Source organism: Mchenga conophoros, linkage group LG22 (assembly GCF_057382185.1).
Source record: "Mchenga conophoros isolate Kocher_MC1m ecotype Shallow Benthic linkage group LG22, M_conophoros_male_GT1.1, whole genome shotgun sequence".
Taxonomy (NCBI): domain Eukaryota; kingdom Metazoa; phylum Chordata; class Actinopteri; order Cichliformes; family Cichlidae; genus Mchenga; species Mchenga conophoros.
In genome coordinates, this window is record NC_140546.1 from 6,606,110 (window position 1) to 6,627,058 (window position 20,949).

Below are 20,949 nucleotides of genomic sequence, written 5' to 3' on the forward strand. Positions count from 1 at the left end.
TTTAAAAAATAAATAGTTCCATAACTGAATTATGAAGGTCTGTTACGCAGCCTCAATGAGTTTCTTGTGACAGACTGTGCCAGTTCCAGGAATTCATTAATAAGTTACTTCTCTCCAAAATATCTAACTGCTGTTCAGTTAATTGTGTTGTTAACTTTTTATTTGCCACTGCCATGTCACAGATTCTGCCTGAGCATACATGTTTCTCAGTTACTTTGAAATGTATTTTCAAATATTTATCAGTTTTCAGAGTTTTTAAGAAAACTTTCAACAACTGCCAGAATTGTTTTGAGGTTTTGATGCAATCTGACACCTGACTCTACAGTGACACCTACTGGCCTCTGTTATCATTGTCATATCTTGATGATGTTCCATGTAACATGAATTTTACACTCATTATCTGTGAGTAGATGTTATCCAGTTTGATCTTCACACTGTCAAACATAGCTATTCCATGTCAGTGTTTTTTATTTTCAAAAGCATGTTTCTCTGATGGACAGTGGATGGACCTCAGTGTCTCTTTATGTTAGAAAACCCAACAATTCTCAGCATTGTTTAAACTAAACAATGGTCAACAGAAAACAGCAGTGTGTGTGTGTGTGATTCATAAAGAAATAGACACATAGCACCTCTTGCTATGTAAAGGAATTATTTAACTGAGAATATAACTCCATGAAGAAAACAGTTTCAACTTTAAAATTTTTAATAAATAGCAGAGTTGAAAGATAAAAAATTAAAAAAAAGTATTAAAATGTAAGTATTTTACCTTATTTTATTTTATTACTTTTTGTTGTTGCTGTTATTATAAGCCACGTCTCCAGTTATAAAAAATATAATGAAAGAAACCAACAGGTGGGTGAAGGAGGTGGTTACGTTATTGACCTTATATAAATGAATAACCAAAATGGTGCAAGTAAATTATTTATAGACAGAACAGTTAAAAATATAGTGAAACATGAAAACTGTTTGACTTGAATGACTGAACAATCCTTTGGATTAAAAAACAAAAAGAAAAAAACGGTTTTCCACAAAAAGTAAAGTTCACATAAACAAACTATTTAAAAAACACCTTCTATGTGTTCGTTTAACTGGAGATTTGAACACTGTTTTGTATGTGTGGATCTTGTTTCAGTTTCTCCAACAGTTCAGCAGTGTTGCCAGGCACTGCTATTTCCAAAGAAGAAAAATCACTGGTATTCTTTATAAAATACATCAATCAATCAATCAGTCTTTATTTATAAAGCACTTTTCATACAAAAAAAATGTAGCACAAAGTGCTTTACATAGTTAAAAGCAGCCCACCCCACCCTCCAATTCACTCCCCACACTCTCATTAACATAAATGATGTGAATACACACTACACACATATCCCCCCCCCCCCCCCCCCCCCCCCACACACACACACACACACACACACACTTAAGAGTAAAAATTGGGCTGGGTTCACGTGAGCCAAGTGAGGAAACACTATAACAGGGAGCCGTCTGCACCGGGAGCCGGTCACAGACCGCAGCCTCCAGGCTGGGCACACAGCAGGAGGGAGGCAAAGGAGCCCCCCAGCCAGGCTGAGAGAACCCCCAGAGCCCCAGCAGCCACGGTCGATCACAGCCCCGGTGCAGAGAGCCCCCTCCGAGGAAACACTGGAGATAAGACACAATAGGCTACATACAGGGTAAAATGATAAAATAAATAAGAACAGGATACAATATAAATATAAATAGAGTAAGAAGATTAAAAAATGGATAAGAATAAAATCCAAATAAATAAGCATAAAATAAATAAACGTTAGGTGAAAGCTAAATTAAAAAGGTGGGTCTTGAGCCTGTTCTTAAAAACATGTACGTTCTCTGCGGCCCTGAGCTCCTCCGGCAGGCTGTTCCACAGACGAGGACCATACCACTGAAAAGCTGCCTCTCCGTGAGTATATGTCCTGACTTTAGGAACAATCAAAAGGCCAGTACCAGAGGACCTCAGGGTCCGCGAGGGTAAAAGCAGATCTGAGAGATAAGAAGGCCCAAGACCATTAAGACATTTAAAAACCAAAAAAAGAACTTTAAAATCGATCCTGAAACACACGGGGAGCCAATGCAGCGATTCTAAAACCGGTGTAATGTGGGCCCGCCCTCTGGTCTTCGTCATACATAAACTGTATATCAGAGTAAAACAAGTTGTACTTACAAGGTGAACTTGAGTTTCTGCCTGAAATAAAAAGAAAAGAAATCATTTCAGGCATTTGTTCTACATTACAATCAAAGTTTCTGTCATATATATTCAAAAATAAAAGTGTCTAATATAAACAATACCAAAGAAATAATATAACTGAACCATGCACTGCTGGTCCTGGTTCATTGATAAACTCGGCTCCTTTGATTCTCTGACCTTTCCTCTTCTTGTAAACAGCAAATCCAACAACAGCAAAAAGGATGAGAAGAACTGGAACAACCACTGCAGCAATGATGGAGATCATCCTGTCAGAGGGATTCTCTGCTCAGTAAAAACAGACAAACAAAATCAAATCTGCAGATGAAGCAGGTTAGAATAAACATATTTACGAGTAATATTAAAATAAAGTAATATTTAAAATATCCTGGAAGAGTAGTTGTAAAACAGCTAACTGATCATTTGTTCTGTTTTGAATCTATCTGATAGTTTTCAGTTTGTTTAGTTAAATGAAGAGTAATTTGTCACATATTTGATACAAATCTCTTAAACTGACAGCATATCTTCCTAAAAAACTAGTTCATAGATTAAATACTTCTCGGCCGGATTACTGTCATTCATTATTATCAATTTCCCCTAAATATTTCCTAAAAACCTTAAAAATGCTACAGCGAGAATATTGACAGAGATGAGAAAGAGAAACAATATTTCTCTCATAACATACTCTCTATAGTATTTACAAGTAGAAAAGGAGGGAGAGCCTTCAGCTTTCCGGCCTCTCTTCTGTGGAACCAGCTCCCAGTTTGGATTCAGGAGACAGACACTATCTCTGCTTTTGATAAAGCTTATAGTCAAGGCTAGATCAGGTACCTCCTTTAGTTAGGCTGCTATAGGTTCAGATTGTTCCCGGACGTCATGTGATACACTGTGATGCACTGAGCATTTCCTCTTTACTCTTAATTCCCCACGTGTTTATAAATCACTGTAACATGTCATCAGATCGTTCTCTTCTTTCTACGTTAGTCTGTGATTTATCTGCTTCATGCTCTCTTTTTTTCTCTTTTCTCTTTCCCTCACCCTAAACCAGTTGAGGCAGATAGCTGCCCCTCTCTAAGCCTGTTAAAATGTAGTTTTTCCTTCTTTCTACTGTCATCAAGTTTGATTGCTGGGGTTTTCTTCAGAATGCTGCAGGGTCTTTAACTAAAAGTATAAAGCACCTTGAGGTGACTTTTAATCTGATTTGGTGCTATGTAAATTAACCTGATTTGAAACTTTTGCAAAAATGGGTTTCTTAACAACAATAACAGTAACAGTTTACATTTACAATGAAAGAGAGAAAATGATTGTAATACATAATAATTAAAAAATTTACGACATTCATTTCCCCCACAGTGACAGCTGTTCCTCCTGGGATTAAATATAGGACAAAAAAGTCAAGCATTATATTGGAGACAGCAAACAAAACGTTTCTCTCACCTATGACAGGTATTATTTTTCCACAGTTGGTTCTGATCACTTTTTTATCCAGTTTGGTGATGATGTCATCGCCGTCAGAGAGCTGAAACACACAGTCGTATCTGCTCCAGTCTTCTGTTGTGACTGATGAAACATTCAGATCAACACACATCTGGAAGGTCCCATCATTGTTGGGGAGAATCTGTCCAGGATCCACACCATCATGAATCTCCTCTCCATCTTTCCTCCAGAACATCACGGCTCTTTGAGGGTAGAAACCTGTAGCGTGGCAGCTGACTGGAGAGGAGGAAGACTTCTGGAGGAGAGACACTGAGGGAAGAACTGGAGAGAAAGAAAGAGAAGAAAATATCAAAAGGATAAAAAGAAGGGTTTCATTTTTTCCAAATCTGACAATGTTATAGCATCTTGATAACATCTCATAAATTATTGCAGACATTTATTTGACAAAAAAATGACACATTAGAGCAGGGGTGCCCAATCCCAGTCCTCAAGAGCTACTATCCTGCAGCTTTTAGATGCATCCCTACTCCAACACAGCTGAATCAAATGGTTTGATTACCTCTTCAGCATGCCATCATGTTTGGCAAAGGCCTGATAACAAGCCATTCATTTGATTCGGGTGTGTGGGAACAAGGATGCATCTAAAAGCTGCAGGACGGTAGCTCTCGAGGACTGGGATTGGGCACCCCTGCATTAGAGTATCATCAGTTAAAACACTGTCATACATGCAAGACAAAAATGTATCTGGGAAAATTAAACAATAAATAGAAAAGAAATAAGAGAGTGGTTGCTGATGCATGTCGTTTGAAAATTCTACTTGTGCCTGAAAATGTTTCTGATCAAACGTTAAATTGGAAGTGTTGATAAAATCTTACAAATGTACAGGAGATCCAGCCCAGTTTCAGTTACTTTCTAAATCATTAAATATGAAATCAGCTTAAACTTTTCTGCCATTTTCTTTTAAAAGAGACCTGTATTATTAGAAAACGATGCAACATAAAATAAACACCACAGCATCCATGAAGCTACATCAGGTTATGTGACTGTACCTTTTCTCTGCAGGGAATGTTTCCTACTTTCCAAAGACATCTTCAGCCACTTTGGACAAGTCGTACTGAGGAACTTGACGGTGTATTTTATTCTATTTTCGTCAGTGTCCCATCTCTGTTTGGTAATAACAGCCTCTGGTTTCAGTACGATCCACCTTAATGTCTTCATATCAAATTCAAGAAAGTCTTCTCCATTGTAAGCATACCGTAAAAAGTTGATCATCTCTCCAGTGCTTTCATCCCATTCACAGCCACTTACACTCTGTAAAATGTGGATGCCTGATGAGACAGAAAGAAAACAAAGACTGCAGTGAACTGCATTAATGTTGTTCATTGTATGAGGCACTACTATTCTCCAAGATTTAAGTATTAATAGTTGAATAATTTAATCAATTGAAAAACATTGCAGATTCAAATTAACGTCTGGTTATTTGTGTTTAAAACAAAAAGGTTTAGAAGGACAAGAGAAAGAAAATGATTCAGCAGAGGAGTCATCTTAGAAGAATGTGAAGATAGAGATATGTATATTTTCTTAAGATTGTTATTATTATATTATATTATTATTGTTAAAATAAGTAAAATTGAAATCTTAACATTTTTTAACACAAACTTTTGTATTTTTATGATGGTTTTAAGGTCTCAAATAAGAAACAGGCCAACGAAATTAAAACTTGAAATCTTTCATGATTAACAAAAAAACTTTTTGTTATAAAGTTTTGTTTTGCTTTGTTATATCTAATGTTTTATAATGATCTGACATGAGGCATAACGGGAAATACTTTACCTCCAGCAGGTTGGTTGAACTGCTGCTGTAAACCGAAAATCCAGGCTCGGAATAAGTTTGGCATAGTCACAAAACACTGTACAGTCAAAGACTTCAGCTGCTTGGGGTTGTCATCTAATATTTTCTTTGCCCAGTCCTGTCTTGGTTCTAGTATTTTGTTCCTGCTGTCACAGTAACCCGCCTGAATGCCATCAAACACCATTTCACTCAAAAACTCTGATATGTTTGCGACTCCTGACGATCCGGTGGCCACATGCTTCAGTGAGTGTTTTGCTGTGAGACAAACAATATTGTTTTATAGTTAAAAATATGCAAACAATGTCAGCAGCCTAACAGAGGTGTAGTCCACTTTGTTTTTTCTAAGTGAGGACAAAAAAGAAATTATATTATATATTATTATTATAATATATTATTATATATTATAAATAAGGTTGATCATTTGAAATTCAGTTGTTACTTTAAGAGTATTTCATGGATTAAATAAAGACTAAATCAGTGGTCAAAGCCAGCTAGGGATCTAGCTCAAAATCTAGTCAAAAGAAAAACTGCTGTTTCATCTCATTAAAGAGATGCAGTGTCAGTTTTGTGACTGACCAACACGACTGACAGGCCAAATTAGCATGATGATGCACTTGTGAGTCTTTGAGTCGTCTACCAGAAGTGCGCTAATGTGTATACACAGATGCAGTTAGTTTATTTCAGTGATTACATAAAAGAATATTGACCAGATGAGGCCACGTGTCCAAACAAAATTAATACAGTGTAAGCGACAGTTTTACATGTTGTTCTCACTGAAAACGGAGGTAAGATGAATGCGAGAAGAAGAATGATGGTAAAGAAAAATCAGTACGGTTTTCTATACAGGTAAACTCATTTGCTAGAAATGTGTGAGGAGAGCTGTATTATTACATTGTTATTACTTTTCCATAAATAGTATATGTGTAACAGCTCTACTATAGAAGAACACAAGACATCAGATATCTGTGGTAATGAAGATCATGTCTAATATGTAAAAATGCGTGGGGGGGGGGGGGGGTGTTAAGCTATGGAACTTATTAGTCTATTTTACATATTTTAAGATTCAGACATTAAAATGAAACACTAACACTGTCACGTTATCAGCTTGTTATCAACTCACAGGCCTCTGGTAGGACCAGAGCTTGAAGGAGGAGGGGGGAGAAAAAAATAAAAATGCTACAGTGCCAATAAAATTCCATTGCTGATCCACGTCTGATGAATTGGTTTTGATCCTGAATCGGTTTTCATCCTGTTCTGTATCATTATTATTCCACAAAGTGAATATTAAAATTTACATTGGGATCACGGTAATTATCGACGCTGACTTATTAAATTAAAACGAAAGTAAACACGCTGGTCGAGGTCAGGTGAGCCTGCTGTCACAGCTTCAAAATTTAAGTTTTTCTTACCTGCAAATAAATCACGGCAGAAGAAAAACAGCAAAAATAACTTCATTTCCTCGTTATCCTGAAAGCAGCATTGGTAACCGTGAATTTGGTGGACGTTGCTTTTGAAAGCCCGACAGAGTACAAGGTTCAGATTCCTCCCCTCTCCTTCTATGTTGCATGTCCACTGATATGGGATTAATAACCTGCCATAAACTGAAACTGGAAGAAGAAGCTTTGATGATTTAAATAAGTCTAATTCCTGTAAGTCTTGTAGTTTGCGAGAAATTGTATTGTCTCTATGTAAACATTAGGAAACCAGAGTTGGGGAGACTGTTAGGATATCTATTATGTATTATTCCTGTCAATGTAACATTTGGTGCAGTATTGTCAGCCTGCAGACACGAGTGATCCAGTGAAAAGTCACAATACAAACCGTTAATACTATTACGGCCAGAATTAAATTCCCCTCACTGACACAGCTGTTTGTCCATTTGTGCTACTTAATTTAATATGACTGTATATGACCGGGAGGAGGCCCCGGGGCAGACCCAGAACACGCTGGAGAGATTATATCTCTCGGCTGGCCTGGGAACGCCTTGGTATTCCCCCGGATAAGCTGGAGGAGGTGGCTGGGGAGAGGGAGGTCTGGGCATCTTTGCTTAGGCTGCTGCCCCCGCGACCCGGCCCTGGATAAAGCGGATGAAGATGGATGGATGTATATGACGTCAATTTAAAAAAAGAATACATAATACATCTCCGTAACGGAAAAGATAGGATCGTGAAAGACCCCGATTCCCTCCCATTTTCATGCCATTTTGCTGTGCTAAAATAAGTTCATATTTGCCTGATGGTAATCTTTTTTTTTAATATAATATTTTAGACTTACCCCAGTTCCTTAAATTAGACTAAAATGTCTAAGCTACACAAAAGCGACACATTTGATTCTAAGGACAAAAAATGTCAGTTAATGCCTTTATATTATGACTCTTTTTCTGCACTACGTGCTTTCAATGTTTATGTTCGTCCACCAGATGACGCTACTTGTTTTTATTATTCATAGCAGCTTGTGGTTGGGTGTCAAGTTTATAATTAGGTTATGATTAGGTTTAGGCTGAGGGTTAGGATTAGGCGTTCATATTTTAATGGTTAGGGTAAGCGGCTAAAGAAAGCATTATGTGAATGAGATGTCCTCACTAAGATATGAAAACGAGTGTGTGTGTGTGTGTGTGTGATGTCTAACTTATTTTGTCTTAGAAGACCATTCTTTGAATTATAAACTAGTTTAATAATAATAAATTATGCTAACCTTTTGGAGCTGCAAAAGTTATCCCGGGAACAAGAACGAAAGTAAAACTAGACTGTACAGCAGACTCTGGAAATGATTGTGCACTCTGAGAGAGAAAACTGCTCTCCAGCCTCCTCTGAGGACTCGTCCATGTCAGTCACAGAGGCAGAAAGAGACCAGCTGGACTCCAGCTCTGGCACATCTGAACATGGATAAAGGAGCAACAGGATGGACTTGTCCATCTCCACATTTTGGTGTCCCCACACAAGACTATGTCCTTGCACCCAGAGGTTTAGTCTGGGGACACTACACAGTATGCCACTATGCCATGAGTGACCCAAAGTCCAGCTTTGCAGATCCCTCTCATCAGTAAATGTAAGGGCAGTGTGATTTTTCTTGTCATAAGGGTCAAACGCATTAGCATTTTAAGGCTTAAAGAAAAACAGGCAATGACACAAACTTATGGGACAGAGTGCTCTTTGAGATTCTATGAAAGGGATCACTTTATTTTGAGTTAAGCTGTTGTTTATTTAGTCAACAGACGGATCATCTTCCTTTAAGGGCAAAGACTTGTATGACCCGAGTAGCAGGAAAATAACACCAACATATAGAAGGTTGTTGGTTATGACTTGTACACAGTAGCTGGCAGTGGAATGGATACTGTCCATAAAGACCTGGAACAATAATAAGGGCATTTTTTCCTTCTTTTTTTAACATGAGCATTGTTTATATAGTAAATATTTAGGGTTTGGAACAGGATTGACCTGTTCTTTGTTTAACCATCCACAACTGTGCTAGTTCTGCATATCTGGTCTCTCTCAGGTGTCCAGAGCTGTTAATGAGAGAGTGACTATGGATAAATTGAAGATTTTACAGAACTACAACAACAAAAAAATTTCCAACACACCGAAAGGACACACACACACACACACACGCACGCACGCACGCACACACACACACACACACACACACACACGCATGCACGCACGCACGCACGCACGCACACACACACACACACACACACACACACACACGCATGCACGCACGCACGCACGCACACACACACACAAAACAGATTAAAAACAAAACAATAAATAAGAAGAGATTTATGAAACACTATTGATGGAGTGAGTCTGATCTGAATTAGTTTCATCATTTTGGGAGTGCTGTTGGTAAATGGTCTATCTCCTCTGGTCATCAAACAGAGACCTTGAAATAACCACAGGATGCTTTAATAATAATAGTAAAAAAAATAAAAATCAATACACACATTAACTTGTAGCCAGAGTAGTTCAACAGCTATTGCAATGTTATATTCAAGTCTCTCACTGCTTTGCAATTTTCAGGTAGAAGCTGCAGTCTGTAAGTGTCTGAGTGAAGCCGCATAAAGTGATTTACAGCAGTCAAGGTGAGACAGACAGAAATGATAAAGATGTCCTTTTTTTAATGAAGCATGAAAGATCAATTTATTTTGACAACAAACCAAGCTTATTTTCAATTTGAGACCAATGATTAAAACAGCTGGGACTGATGAAGTGTGTCATCTCCATATCATTGGTGAGATATACTGTATTTTGAATGATCTTGCTAATGGCAGTGCACCAGGTTCTTGATTGACAGGTAAGAACATAATACATGTAGAGCAGATTCTGTAATATTAGACATAATTTATTTTGATGCAGGAGAAAGTGTTTAGAATTATTTAGTAAAAGCAGATTCAGGTTTAACTTTTTCGAAAACAACTGAATACTCATGCTGGACAGGAATACCAGAAATTGAAGAACTGTTATCAATAAAAAAAAAATAAAATAATGAAATGATCAACAATCTTCTCTGCTTGTTACTTGTGTATGTGTTGGTGTGTATATTGGACTATAGGGTGCTGTGTTTGTTCACGGGGCCTCTGGATTCAGTCTCTCTGAGAGTCCATCGATGTTGCCCGAAGCTGTAAAGTCCAAAACACACTGTTACTCACACTGCTGTTGGACTTGCTTTTATATGCAACACCATTAATACAGAGTAAATAAGAAAAATAGTTTACTTACTTTGTTCACTTTTTCTTTCTGGAAACAGAAAGGGAAGAAATATTTCAGAATGTCAGAGAAATTCTGTTTTGCAGTTTGTATCAGAGTATAAGCTCAGCTCATCTGAATATCTCACCTCTCTTCTTTTTGCAAACACAAAATCCAATGATGACGAAAACAACAGAAACAACCACAGCAGGAATAATCATCATGTGCGAGGACCTCTCTGCTCAGTCAAAACAAGCAAACCAGATAAAATGTGTACAAGAAGCAGGTTAGATTAGAAGTACATCTATTCACCCTGTAGTATTATCCTAGTTCTAATATAAATCCCATAATGGTGAGGGGAAGTAAATACACCATAATTTCTCAGACTCATATACCATGACATATTTCAGTTCAGCAGAGCAGACACACTAAAATTATGTGGCTGACTTTTAACACCTATTATGTTCCCTGATTGAAAGGCTAAAAATAAATAACCAATGGTTTTATGGATTAGAGACACTGTTGAATTTTGAAATTTATTTAGATTCTGCTTGAGGTGCAAACAAAAACAGGATAAAACATTCAAACACCACAATAACAAGAATCCAGAGTACAAGCAAACAAAATGAATCAAAGGATTTTCCCTCACCTTTTGTAATGTTTTCAACCCAGTTGGTTCTGATCACTGTTTTATTCAGGCTAGTGATGATGTTGTCTTCACCATCAAAGAGCTGAAACGCACAGTCGTATCTTCTCCAGTCTTCAGGTGTGACTGATGAAACATTCAGATCAACACTCATCTGGAAGGTCTCATCATTGTTGGGGAGAATCTCTCCAGGATCCACACCATCATGAAGCTCCTCTCCATCTTTCCTCCAGAACATCACGGCTCTGTCAGGATAGAAACCTGTAGCGTGGCAGCTGACTGGAGAGGAGGGAGTCTTCTGTACGAGAGACACTGAGGGAAGAACTGGGGGTGGGGGGTGGGGGAGAGCGGCACGGAGAATGCATGGAATAACATGGGAAAGTAAAAACAGAAAAGGAAAGAGGAACAAAGGTGGAGGAATTGAATCGGGACATATGAAGAAAATATCTGCCCGAAATCAGTCTCATAAAAATAAAATTTAAAGTGTATCAGGTCATGTGATTCTACCTGATTTCTGTAGGGGGCTTTTTGCACTGTCCACATAGGTCTTCAGCCACTCTGGACAAATCTGAGTGAGGAAGTTTTCATTGTGTTTAGTTCGAACTCTGTCAGCATCCCATTCCTGTCTAATAATGTCAGCCTCTGGTTTCAGTGCGATCCATGTCAGTGTCTCCAGATTGAATTCAAGAAAGTCTTCTCCGTTATAACCAAAGTGTACTAAGCCAGTCAGCTCACCAGTGTTTTCATCACGTTCACAGCCATCTATCCTCTGTAAAACATGGACACCTGAAGAGACAGACAGAAAACAGCGATCGTAAAGAGCTGTTATATATTGCACCTTGTGTTAAGCACTGCTATTTTCAAAGGTTTGAGTCCAATAATTAGATGGTCGTCATCATTTTTATTAGCATGAACTAACTGGAACACTGAAGCTTTTAAAGGCAGGCCTGATGTGAAGATCACAGGACCACAAGAAAACGATAAAAGAAGGAAAAAAACACATAAACCGACTGATCGCATCAGTCATGTGACAGATGTCTTGATTATAGCAACAGCTGTAAAAAGCTGAAAAAGTGTTAAAGTACAATTTTTCAAGGCAAACTCTAAATTGAAAATTTGTCCTTTTAGGAGCACAGAATGTAAAATGTAGCTTTTCACATCAGTCTGTTTTGTTTAGATATATCCTATGATTTAAAATGATCTGAGGTTCACCTTCACTTTTGGTGAATTGCTTCAAATGAGAAATCATGTTTTTGAAGAAGTTTGGCTGTTCCTTGAAACACATGTGATCGTACCACTCCTTCTGCTCAGGATTGGTTTGTAATATTTTCTTCGCCCAGTCCTGTTTTGGTTTTAATGTCATGTTGTTGCTGTCACAGTAACCCGCCTGGATGCCGTTAAACACCAGTACACCCATGAACTCTGGGATGTTTGGGACTCCAGAGGATCCAGTGACAAAATACTTCAGTGAATGTTTCACTGTGGAGCAAACAATATTTATAATGTTAGTGAATTAAGAAAATAAACATTAGCATAATACACTCAGTATGATTAAGGTAACATATTCTCAGTAACGTTACAGCAACAGTCACATGAGTCTAACATACTTTTATTTTCATTAAAAATAAAGGTCACTGATCTGGTTTGAGGGTGTTCTGCACAGCAAACCTAAAAGTTATCAAGGAAAACTGTCATCTATCTACTGTGTGTGTGTGTGTGTGTGTGTGTGTGTGTGTGTGTGTGTGTGTGTGTGTGTGTGTGTGTCTTATACACCAAGCTGTTTTTTCAGTACTAATAAGAAAATTCTGTCCTGTTTCATGTTCTTATTATTCCAGAAACTGTCTTCTAAACTTCAATTAAAAATGTCAAAAGTGCTTTAAAGTACAATGAAAGTAAAAGCTGCTCAAGGTCAGGTTACTGCTGTTAGAGATAAAAGATTTTTCTTACCTGCAAATAAACTACGACAGAAGATAAGCAGCAAACACAACTTCATCGTTTCTCTATCTTTAAGGTCATAACTATTATTCCTTTTCTTTACAGAAATATGAATCAACAAGTCGTCGTCCACCGACAGTAAGTGACCAACCCGTGTCCCTCCCCCTGTTCCTCCAGTTTCTCCAGTTAGCACGCTTGTAACCATGGAAACACTTAAATCTGCAGTTCTTACATACAAAACCTTTTTTTTAATTTTCAGTAAAAATAAGAAACCATAGAAAGTCTTATGAAACTATGCAAACTACTGAATGATTTAACATTGCGTTGTTTCAAAGTTTTCATCAGTGTTGCCTAAATTGAAAATTGGCGCAGTTTATGTCTGCAGGGGTCTGCAGAGATGTTTTCTATCTGTTTCCTTACCCTGGACCTGTACAGACGTGCAAAGTACAGACTGGATAACGGCAGTGTAAAAAAATAACCAGCAGGTCCTGCAGATGAACTTGCTGAGCTGCCACAGGAAGTAGGAATGTTGAATATTATTTTTGTTTGTGGCTTATTGGCCAATATATGATCGCTGAATAGTCTTGTTAAGCAGACTGGACAACAGCGACGCCTTGTGGCAAAGACCCAGAAGGTTCATTCGGTCAATCTGAAAGTAGCTTTTTTAGTGGGAGAAACTTTTCGTAACTCATTAAAGTGACTTCCTCAGCCTTGCTTGGATGATGAACCATGCACCAAGACTTGTGGCAAAGAGTTTAATTACGGTAACATGAGCAGCTGCCTGCCATTCATCTCTAGCTTTATTGTCAGGAATCTAAGACCACGATACAATTAAAAGAAAATAGGAATGAATTAAGTTTTTTTTTTAAGTTTTTAAAGTAGAGCCTCATCTGGAAGGTCCCATCATTGTTGGGGAGGATCTCTCCATTATCCACGCTTTCATGAAGCTCCTCTCCATCTTTCCTCCAGAACATCTTGGCTCTTTAAGGATAGAAACCTGTAGCGTGGCAGCTGACTGGAGAGGAGGAAGTCTTCTGGAGGAGAGACACTGAGGGAAGAACTGTAGAGAAAGGAAAAAGCGACAAATGTTAGATTCTGATTTGTACTCTATCTTAGAAAAAGGAAGCCATATGAATTTCCCCGCAGAAAGCTCGTCCCATAGTGGAAATGCTTCTTTAAAAACTTAGGGCAAAAATGGCTTGAAGAGCTTTTATTATGTTGAAATCGGGCATGTTCCATATTCCATCTTAGTTTGGTGATGACAGCCTGTGGTTTTGGAGTGATATGCAGTGATCTGCAGGTCAAACACTATAAAGTCTTCTTCATCATAACCATACTGATTGTATCCATTAATTTCTCCAGTCTACACCCACTGCACTGTTACAGGAACAAAACCAAACTACCAATTTGTGGGGGGAGAACTTTTACTCTCTGGATTCTTTTGATTTATTTTAGCAGTGTGGTGGGTTGACCATGAAATTTGAGAGCTGCATACATGTCCTGCTAACACCGGGGATAGCCTTTAACAATAAAAAAGAGAATTAAATGAAGCTTATGCCAAATTTTAGTAAGTATGTGAGTGTTTATCTGTATGATAAATTGTAAATGGACTGATTCTTATATAGCGCTTTTCTTTTCTCCCGGAGAAGTCAAAGCGCTTAACTCGTCTGCCTGCTTTCCCAGGTGTTTAACTCCTTCTCTATTCTTTACATCACTTCCACTTTACCACACTGTAAAACTCAATGCCAACATCAGCATTGTAGTAAAATAATTTTCATGCCCATCTTCTTCAAGCCAATCAGTCTCCACTCAGCATAGTTTAAATCGCACTACTTTGATCCTCCCTTGCATTCTGCCTTAATTTCTGGCACAGCTTCGATTTCATTCAGCTGTGATAGACCATCAGAGTCTAACAGCCAAGCAGCTTACAAGGACATGAACTGCTGCACGTAACAAGGCTAATTTACATCATGGAGCCCTGGTCTCAAAAACTGGCATATGTAACTCTGTCTGTAAGCTGGATTTAAGTGCTTCAAGTTTTACCAACATGTTTAGTGGCATCTTCTGTTAATACGGAACATGATGTCATGTGGTTGGTTGGTTGCGGCTAATTGATTTACATTAGTTTATGTTGGCTAACCAGTGGGCGACCTTGCCATGCACGTATAAGGAATGTGGCACATCACGAACCAAAGCATAATCATGAATTGACTGAAAATTACAACCATTTCTTCGGCCATGAGGTGGGGAATTTAGAGACTGGGGACCCAGCAACAATCTGGTACTTGTCCTGCAGACTGCTGAAGTACAATAAACACTCTGTAGGGTCAACTTATGGAAAGCACCTCATCCTGATGGTGTACTGGGATGAGTACAGCAAGACTGCACCATGGAAGTAGAGAGGTCTTCACAAGCATCTTTAACACATCTTTGTCACATAGCTCTGTTCCCGCCTGTTTAAAAATATCTTTAATATGCCATTACCTAGGGTGACCAACTGTCTTCTTTTCATTTTTCACGTTCTGTCCAGGGCGTCCAGGGGGATTTTCAAGATTGATAAAAATGTCAGTGATTTCCTATATTCTGACAGAGGACCCATGTGCGTGACATCATCCCTGAACTGCTGCTTTGCTAGTTGTTCTGCGCTCACAGACGGGACAGACAGCGCGCAGCAACGTGCCTAATGATGTTTAAAAGATCCCAAAGCATAAGTGCATCTTTTCAGATGAACTGCAAATAAGTTTCCCTCGTTCCAACCCAGTACTGGTAATTTTTCTTATGCAGATGAGGCATTATTTCTGTACCATTATTTAATTATGGGGCTTTTACGTTTTTTGGGGTTTTTTTGCACTTGTTGACTTGTAAAAGCCTATATGACATAGTCTACAATTCACAATTCATTAACTGCACAGAGAAGTCATCGTTTAAATATGTTAAAATGTTTCTTTAAGCAAGTTCTTAATGACTGAGCCAAGTGTCCTCTTTTTTGGAAATCAAAATATCGTCACCCTAATATTATCAAAACAGACTGCAGTAATGAATTAAATTAAATTACAACCACAGTCACCTTAAGTAACTTGATAGTGTAAGGTAGAATCATCATAGAAAGCTCACGGCTCTCCAACGGGAGATTGAGAGACCAGTGTCGGACTGTTAGAACAGCTTTGAAATTCATATGAGTTGTTCGCACTAAAGTAAAAACCACCATCACTTCATGCGGAGACCCCTTCGACGCCAGCCTCAAGGCTGGAGCTGAACAAAACACCCTGATAACGACTGTGTTTATATTGTTCCCCCCATTCCATGCAAGGCCACCTGGGTTGGCTGGAAGACTACTTAGCCTGGCGGGGCGAAGGACACTGTCTCAGCTGAACTCTGGACACACACACACACACACTGATATGCACACACTCATCCCCCTCCCTTTCCAAACGCCTTCGATGCTTGTGCCCTACCGGGGAAGATGGCAGTCGACTGGACCAGCGCAGACATGCTGCAGGACCGGATGCGCTGTCTACACCGGCTCTCTCTTACCCTTTACCCACCCCTGTTGCTTGTCTTGTGTTTCTATGGTGTATTGATAGTCATGTACTTTTTGTGCTGAGGTGTTTTTTCTGTTATCAAACTGTTCTCCCACTAGGAGCTCAGTCTGAGTGGAGTTTCTTTTCTCCTCCTCTTACCTCATGTTATGTATTTTCGTTGTTTTTTTCCTATCAGCCTACCTTTCTGACGTGTCTCCCCAATGTGATGTTTGTATAAAGTTGGTCAGAAGGTTCCTTTGTAAGTGCGCATGCGCCATTAGCGTGCTGCCTGCTGTAACCCTAATTTCCTTCGGGATTAATAAAGTATTTGATTCTGATTCTGAATAACATTAAATAAAACAGCAAAACGGTGTGAAATAGGAGTATCACAAATCTCAGTGAGACAAAGTTTAAACCAATTGACAACACAAGGTCCAGTATGTGTCCCTGCAAATTCAAAAAAGACTTCTATGCTGAATTTAGCAAGTAAAATTCCAGTTTATGACAAATGACTGCACTTCAAAGGTGGAGGAGGGGTCAGATGTTGACTGTCGACATCGGAAACTGGATTTTAATACAGTTGTTAGGCCCAGACCTCTGCCTGTAGTTCGAGGGGAACTGGAAAACATACAGTCAAGAGGAAAAGTTCTCAGAATGGGGTGAACTCTCCAGCACGAAGCCAAGTCTCTGTCAGAAACATAAAATCCAATTCACTAGATGCGAAGGATTCATTTAACTGAAAAGTATTGTTTATTAGAGATCTAGCATTTATAAGAGTCAAACGAACAATTCTCTCCTCATGAGCAAATGTTCCCATAATTCACATCGCAACACCTGGTCTGTTCTATTTACTTTTTTTTATTTATACATTTGATAAGCATTCAAATATCTTAATGAACACAGAATATAGATCTAGCACAAAGCAAGAAAGCGCGAGATAAAGCTAATCAAAAAGGTATTGGCTGAAGCAAATGAGTGTTATGCCAACCCTTTTAACAAAAGATAATTTAGGAAGCAGCTCATTTACAGGCCTTGAAGCAAAAGAGTAAAACAAAACAAAACAAACAAACATAAAAACAAAACAAAAAAAGTCCATCTTAGATGAGTAAGTACTTTAAATTAAATTTCATAACGATAATCCACGCAAAACAACCAAGAGTTTTAGTCTTATTATTATTATTGCTCTTCTTCATTCTTGATTTATACATTTTTCTAATCTCTGGTTTTAAACATGTTTTAACCACCAGCAAGTTAGGTAAACCCAGATGAGCAGGAAAGGCAAGATGGATCCACTGAAGCCCCAGTGATCGTTGAGTTGGGGAAAAAAATCCACCTGAATAGCAGAAAGAATTAAACCAACAGCCACATCTCAGGTAAGATTTAGCTCTCAGCAGAAGACCTACACATCTCCCCCTTCATCTGAAAGATTAGATGACAGCAGGCAAGTAAACAAGTGTGCCGGTTTAAACACCAGTGATCGTAGAGGGGTTGAGGTTTGATCACCCACATTATGCTTTATCCAAGTTTTGTGGGACGACTTGATATCAAAGAGTGCTTGGTCGTCATATACCACAAGAGCAGACACACATTGGCAACAAACACAGAATAAAACAATAGCAACTGCTAAGTAAGTTTCAGTAATTACAACAATGAGAAACTACTTCTTAAGTATGTATGGTGTGCCATACTTGAGGCTGCAAGAACACATAATGCTTACAGTAAGTAATCAGTATTGAGAGAGGGTTTACTCTTTTGTGCTAATATTTTGGGTTGAAAGAGGAGTGCTCATAGCTCACACAATCACTTAATCCCAGTTTTAACCCAGGCTAATATAACACAGTTACTGTACATTGATTAATACATTGATTAAAAGGCAAAGTGACAGGATTTGCTCTAAAAGCTAGAGTGCATAGTTATTGTCTTCAAAACACTAAACTGTAGTGTTACAACCACTGCAGTTTAGTGTTTTGTCCAATTTGATGATGATGTTCTCATTTGCACCGGAAAAGTGAAACAGAAAGACATATTCGAACTGAGCTTTTTCAGCTTCCCATCGCAGTTTGGTGGTGACAGCCTGTGGTGATGTGGCGATCCATGTCACTGTTTGCAGGTCAAATGATAGAAGACTTTCTACATCATGCCCATACAGATTGAAGCCATTTATATCTCCAGTCTCAACACCCCATTCACAGCTATTCATTCTTTGCAAAATATGAACACCTGAAAAAGAGAGACAGATGAGATCTCAGCACATCTTACAACTGATATCCACTCCAGGTGCCGAGGATCGTTCTTCATAAGGTTTTTAATCCACTCTGTTTTGAGTTCTGGTCCCCTTCCATTGCTGTCACAGTTACCTCCATTATTGTTTTTTATTAATGTTTTATAAAACGTTACTAATCTTTGTCACATTATTGAAATAAATCTGTGGCTTAATTTATATTAAAAAAAAAGCGGAAAATATTACTTAGGCTAAACATTTGTAATTCTGTTAAAGCTCTGAAAAAATCTACTTCTTGCAACTTACATATATGTTATTGTTAATTGATGCATTCATCACTCGGTAACTTACAGAATCTTCTTGATAGGCAAACTACTTTGAGCTAACAGGAAGGCAACAATAACTCAAACAATCACCCATTACAACCAAGCAGAAGAACATCTTTGAATGAACAACACACTGATCTGAGAAATACAGGGCCAGTCTCATCAAGTGCTGACACAGATACACAGATATATAAATTACATAGGCAAATCTATGTACTGAATGCATAATGTACTGAATATATGATATATATTGATAATAGCCACTGGGGGAGGGGAGCAGCTCTGCTTGCCTTTCTGTAAAGCCCCCACAGGTCACTGCAAAAACCCACGGTATGCTCCGCTTTCTCTCTCCCATCACATTCAGTGTTTTGAGCCTCCCCTGTGTTTGTGCAGCATGGCTGAGTCACGTGATGACACAACAACAAAACACAGCAAAGCAGTTATGGTTAAGCTGCTTTCACAGACATATCAGACACATCTTTGATGAAACTGAAACAGTCTTCTGAACGTAAAAGAGAAAATTGACTGAGAATTGATTTAACCACGCTATTACTGACCAATACCAATGTTGGTATTAATACTATTGATTTAATAATTGGAGGTTATCATTGTGCAGCCAGCACATATCAATACATACCTAAATTTATTTATTTATTAAGAAAAAAAATATGTATATGTAAATGAGCTGCTTGCTAAATTATCTTTTGTTAAAAGGGTTGGCATAATAAGCACGTGCTTCACCCAATACCTTTTTGATTAGCCTTGTCTCTTGCTTTCTTGCTTCGTGGTCATTTTTTTCTTCTGTATTCACTGAGACATTTGAATGATAATAAAACCCTCCACTTCTACAGCTTCTCTCAGCAGAGGAATAGCAGAAAGAAAGAAAAAAAATGGACTGAAAGATTCATAACCAAATTCAAGGCCTATACTCTCTGGCCAGTTTAATAGGTACACCTGTTCAACTGCTTATTAACACAAATATGTAATCAGCCAATCAGATGGCAGAAAATGTAATTTAGTGAATTTAGGGATCTAGACTTCTTGGAAATATAAACATAGCATATAACAAAAATAAAAACATAATTAAAAAAAAAAGAAATCAAACGTTGTGGCGTACACGTCACAATCGCGCCCTCTCTCTCTGACCCAAAAATAGTCATTGTGTATAACTTTAATTTAACCAGGAGAGGGCAGTGTTGCTTTCCTTTTGCGTGATTTACACGTGTTTTTGTTGTTGTACAATATCAACCACCTGGGATCCCAAATTCTTAAATCCACTGCAAATGTAATAACCTTCCAAATAAAGCTGAGCTCTGTGTATTGCTGAATTCTAAATTTCAGTGCTAGCCTAAAAATAAATCAAATAAATGTATTGTTTTGCAGATACAAAATATCATTTTAACTCTTTTCAATTCCACTGACTGCAATCTGTCTGAGTGTATAACTGAAATCTAACAAAATTGTAAAAATCTATTTGAGTTAATCTGAAATCATACAGATTAACTGTATGATTTCAGATTAACTCAAAAAATGTAAAAATTAAACATAATTTATGGACACCGTTTGATTTCTTTGCATGTAGCTATATTAACATTTATATATTTAATAAATCATGAAATTAATACGCGCATGTTCTCGTAACAATGCAACTAACTGTTTGCTCTTCATTCAGTGAAGTGAGCATCACACGCTGCTCATATAAAACATATTCTGACAAACAGCCGCACAGCTGAGCCTTTTTTTTTTAAAGAAACTTGAGGGATAACTTCCCAAAGTCTGACCTGCATCGGACCATCCGCTCAGTGTCCGTGGTTACCATGGTTACTGCAGAAGCTGCTATGAATTAAACAGTTGTCCCTGAGATAACTTACCGGAGACATGAATGTTTGCTTTTCCTTTACAAAAGAATTGGATGACTTGGATAACTTATAGGAGTATCAGACTCCACGTGCCATGTCCTCGGAAATCTGGACTCGTGTGGATTTTTCAAGGACAAACTGGTAAGAGTCGCACACCACTATACTGAATTAAAGAAGCTATTACTGAAATACACGTGCTATATTATAAACTATGATATAAAACTTAAGGTTTAGTTATAAAGGACACCTTCCTACCTTTAGTCTTATT

At 38.1% G+C, this 20,949-nt stretch overlaps 2 protein-coding genes and 1 pseudogene across 3 annotated transcripts; all 3 read right to left on the reverse strand.

Moving 5' to 3' along the window:
• Window positions 1–1,401: 1,401 nt before the first annotated feature.
• LOC146548662 (major histocompatibility complex class I-related protein 1-like) lies at window positions 1,402–6,993 on the reverse strand. Of its 2 annotated transcripts, none has more exons than XM_085263044.1 (6): window positions 6,898–6,993; window positions 5,471–5,743; window positions 4,687–4,965; window positions 3,638–3,958; window positions 2,381–2,485; window positions 1,402–2,200 (listed from the first exon to the last, which is right to left on the reverse strand). In XM_085263044.1, the coding sequence occupies exons 1-6, from the start codon at window positions 6,941–6,943 to the stop codon at window positions 2,055–2,057; spliced, it is 1,170 nt and encodes a 389-aa protein (XP_085119170.1). In that variant the 5' UTR covers window positions 6,944–6,993; the 3' UTR covers window positions 1,402–2,054. The 2 variants fall into 2 exon arrangements, with proteins under 2 accessions (XP_085119170.1, XP_085119169.1); XM_085263043.1 differs by having other exon boundaries at window positions 2,327–2,485.
• Window positions 6,994–9,672: 2,679 nt separating this feature from the next.
• LOC146548663 (major histocompatibility complex class I-related protein 1-like) lies at window positions 9,673–12,892 on the reverse strand. The gene is made up of 7 exons (XM_085263073.1): window positions 12,767–12,892; window positions 12,032–12,298; window positions 11,327–11,605; window positions 10,823–11,143; window positions 10,322–10,411; window positions 10,207–10,224; window positions 9,673–10,106 (listed from the first exon to the last, which is right to left on the reverse strand). Exons 1-7 carry the CDS (start codon window positions 12,810–12,812, stop codon window positions 10,054–10,056), a joined length of 1,074 nt encoding a protein of 357 aa, XP_085119199.1. The 5' UTR covers window positions 12,813–12,892; the 3' UTR covers window positions 9,673–10,053.
• Window positions 12,893–13,513: 621 nt separating this feature from the next.
• Window positions 13,514–20,949, reverse strand: part of LOC146548664 (major histocompatibility complex class I-related protein 1-like) — a 64,095-nt pseudogene continuing 56,659 nt past the window's right edge.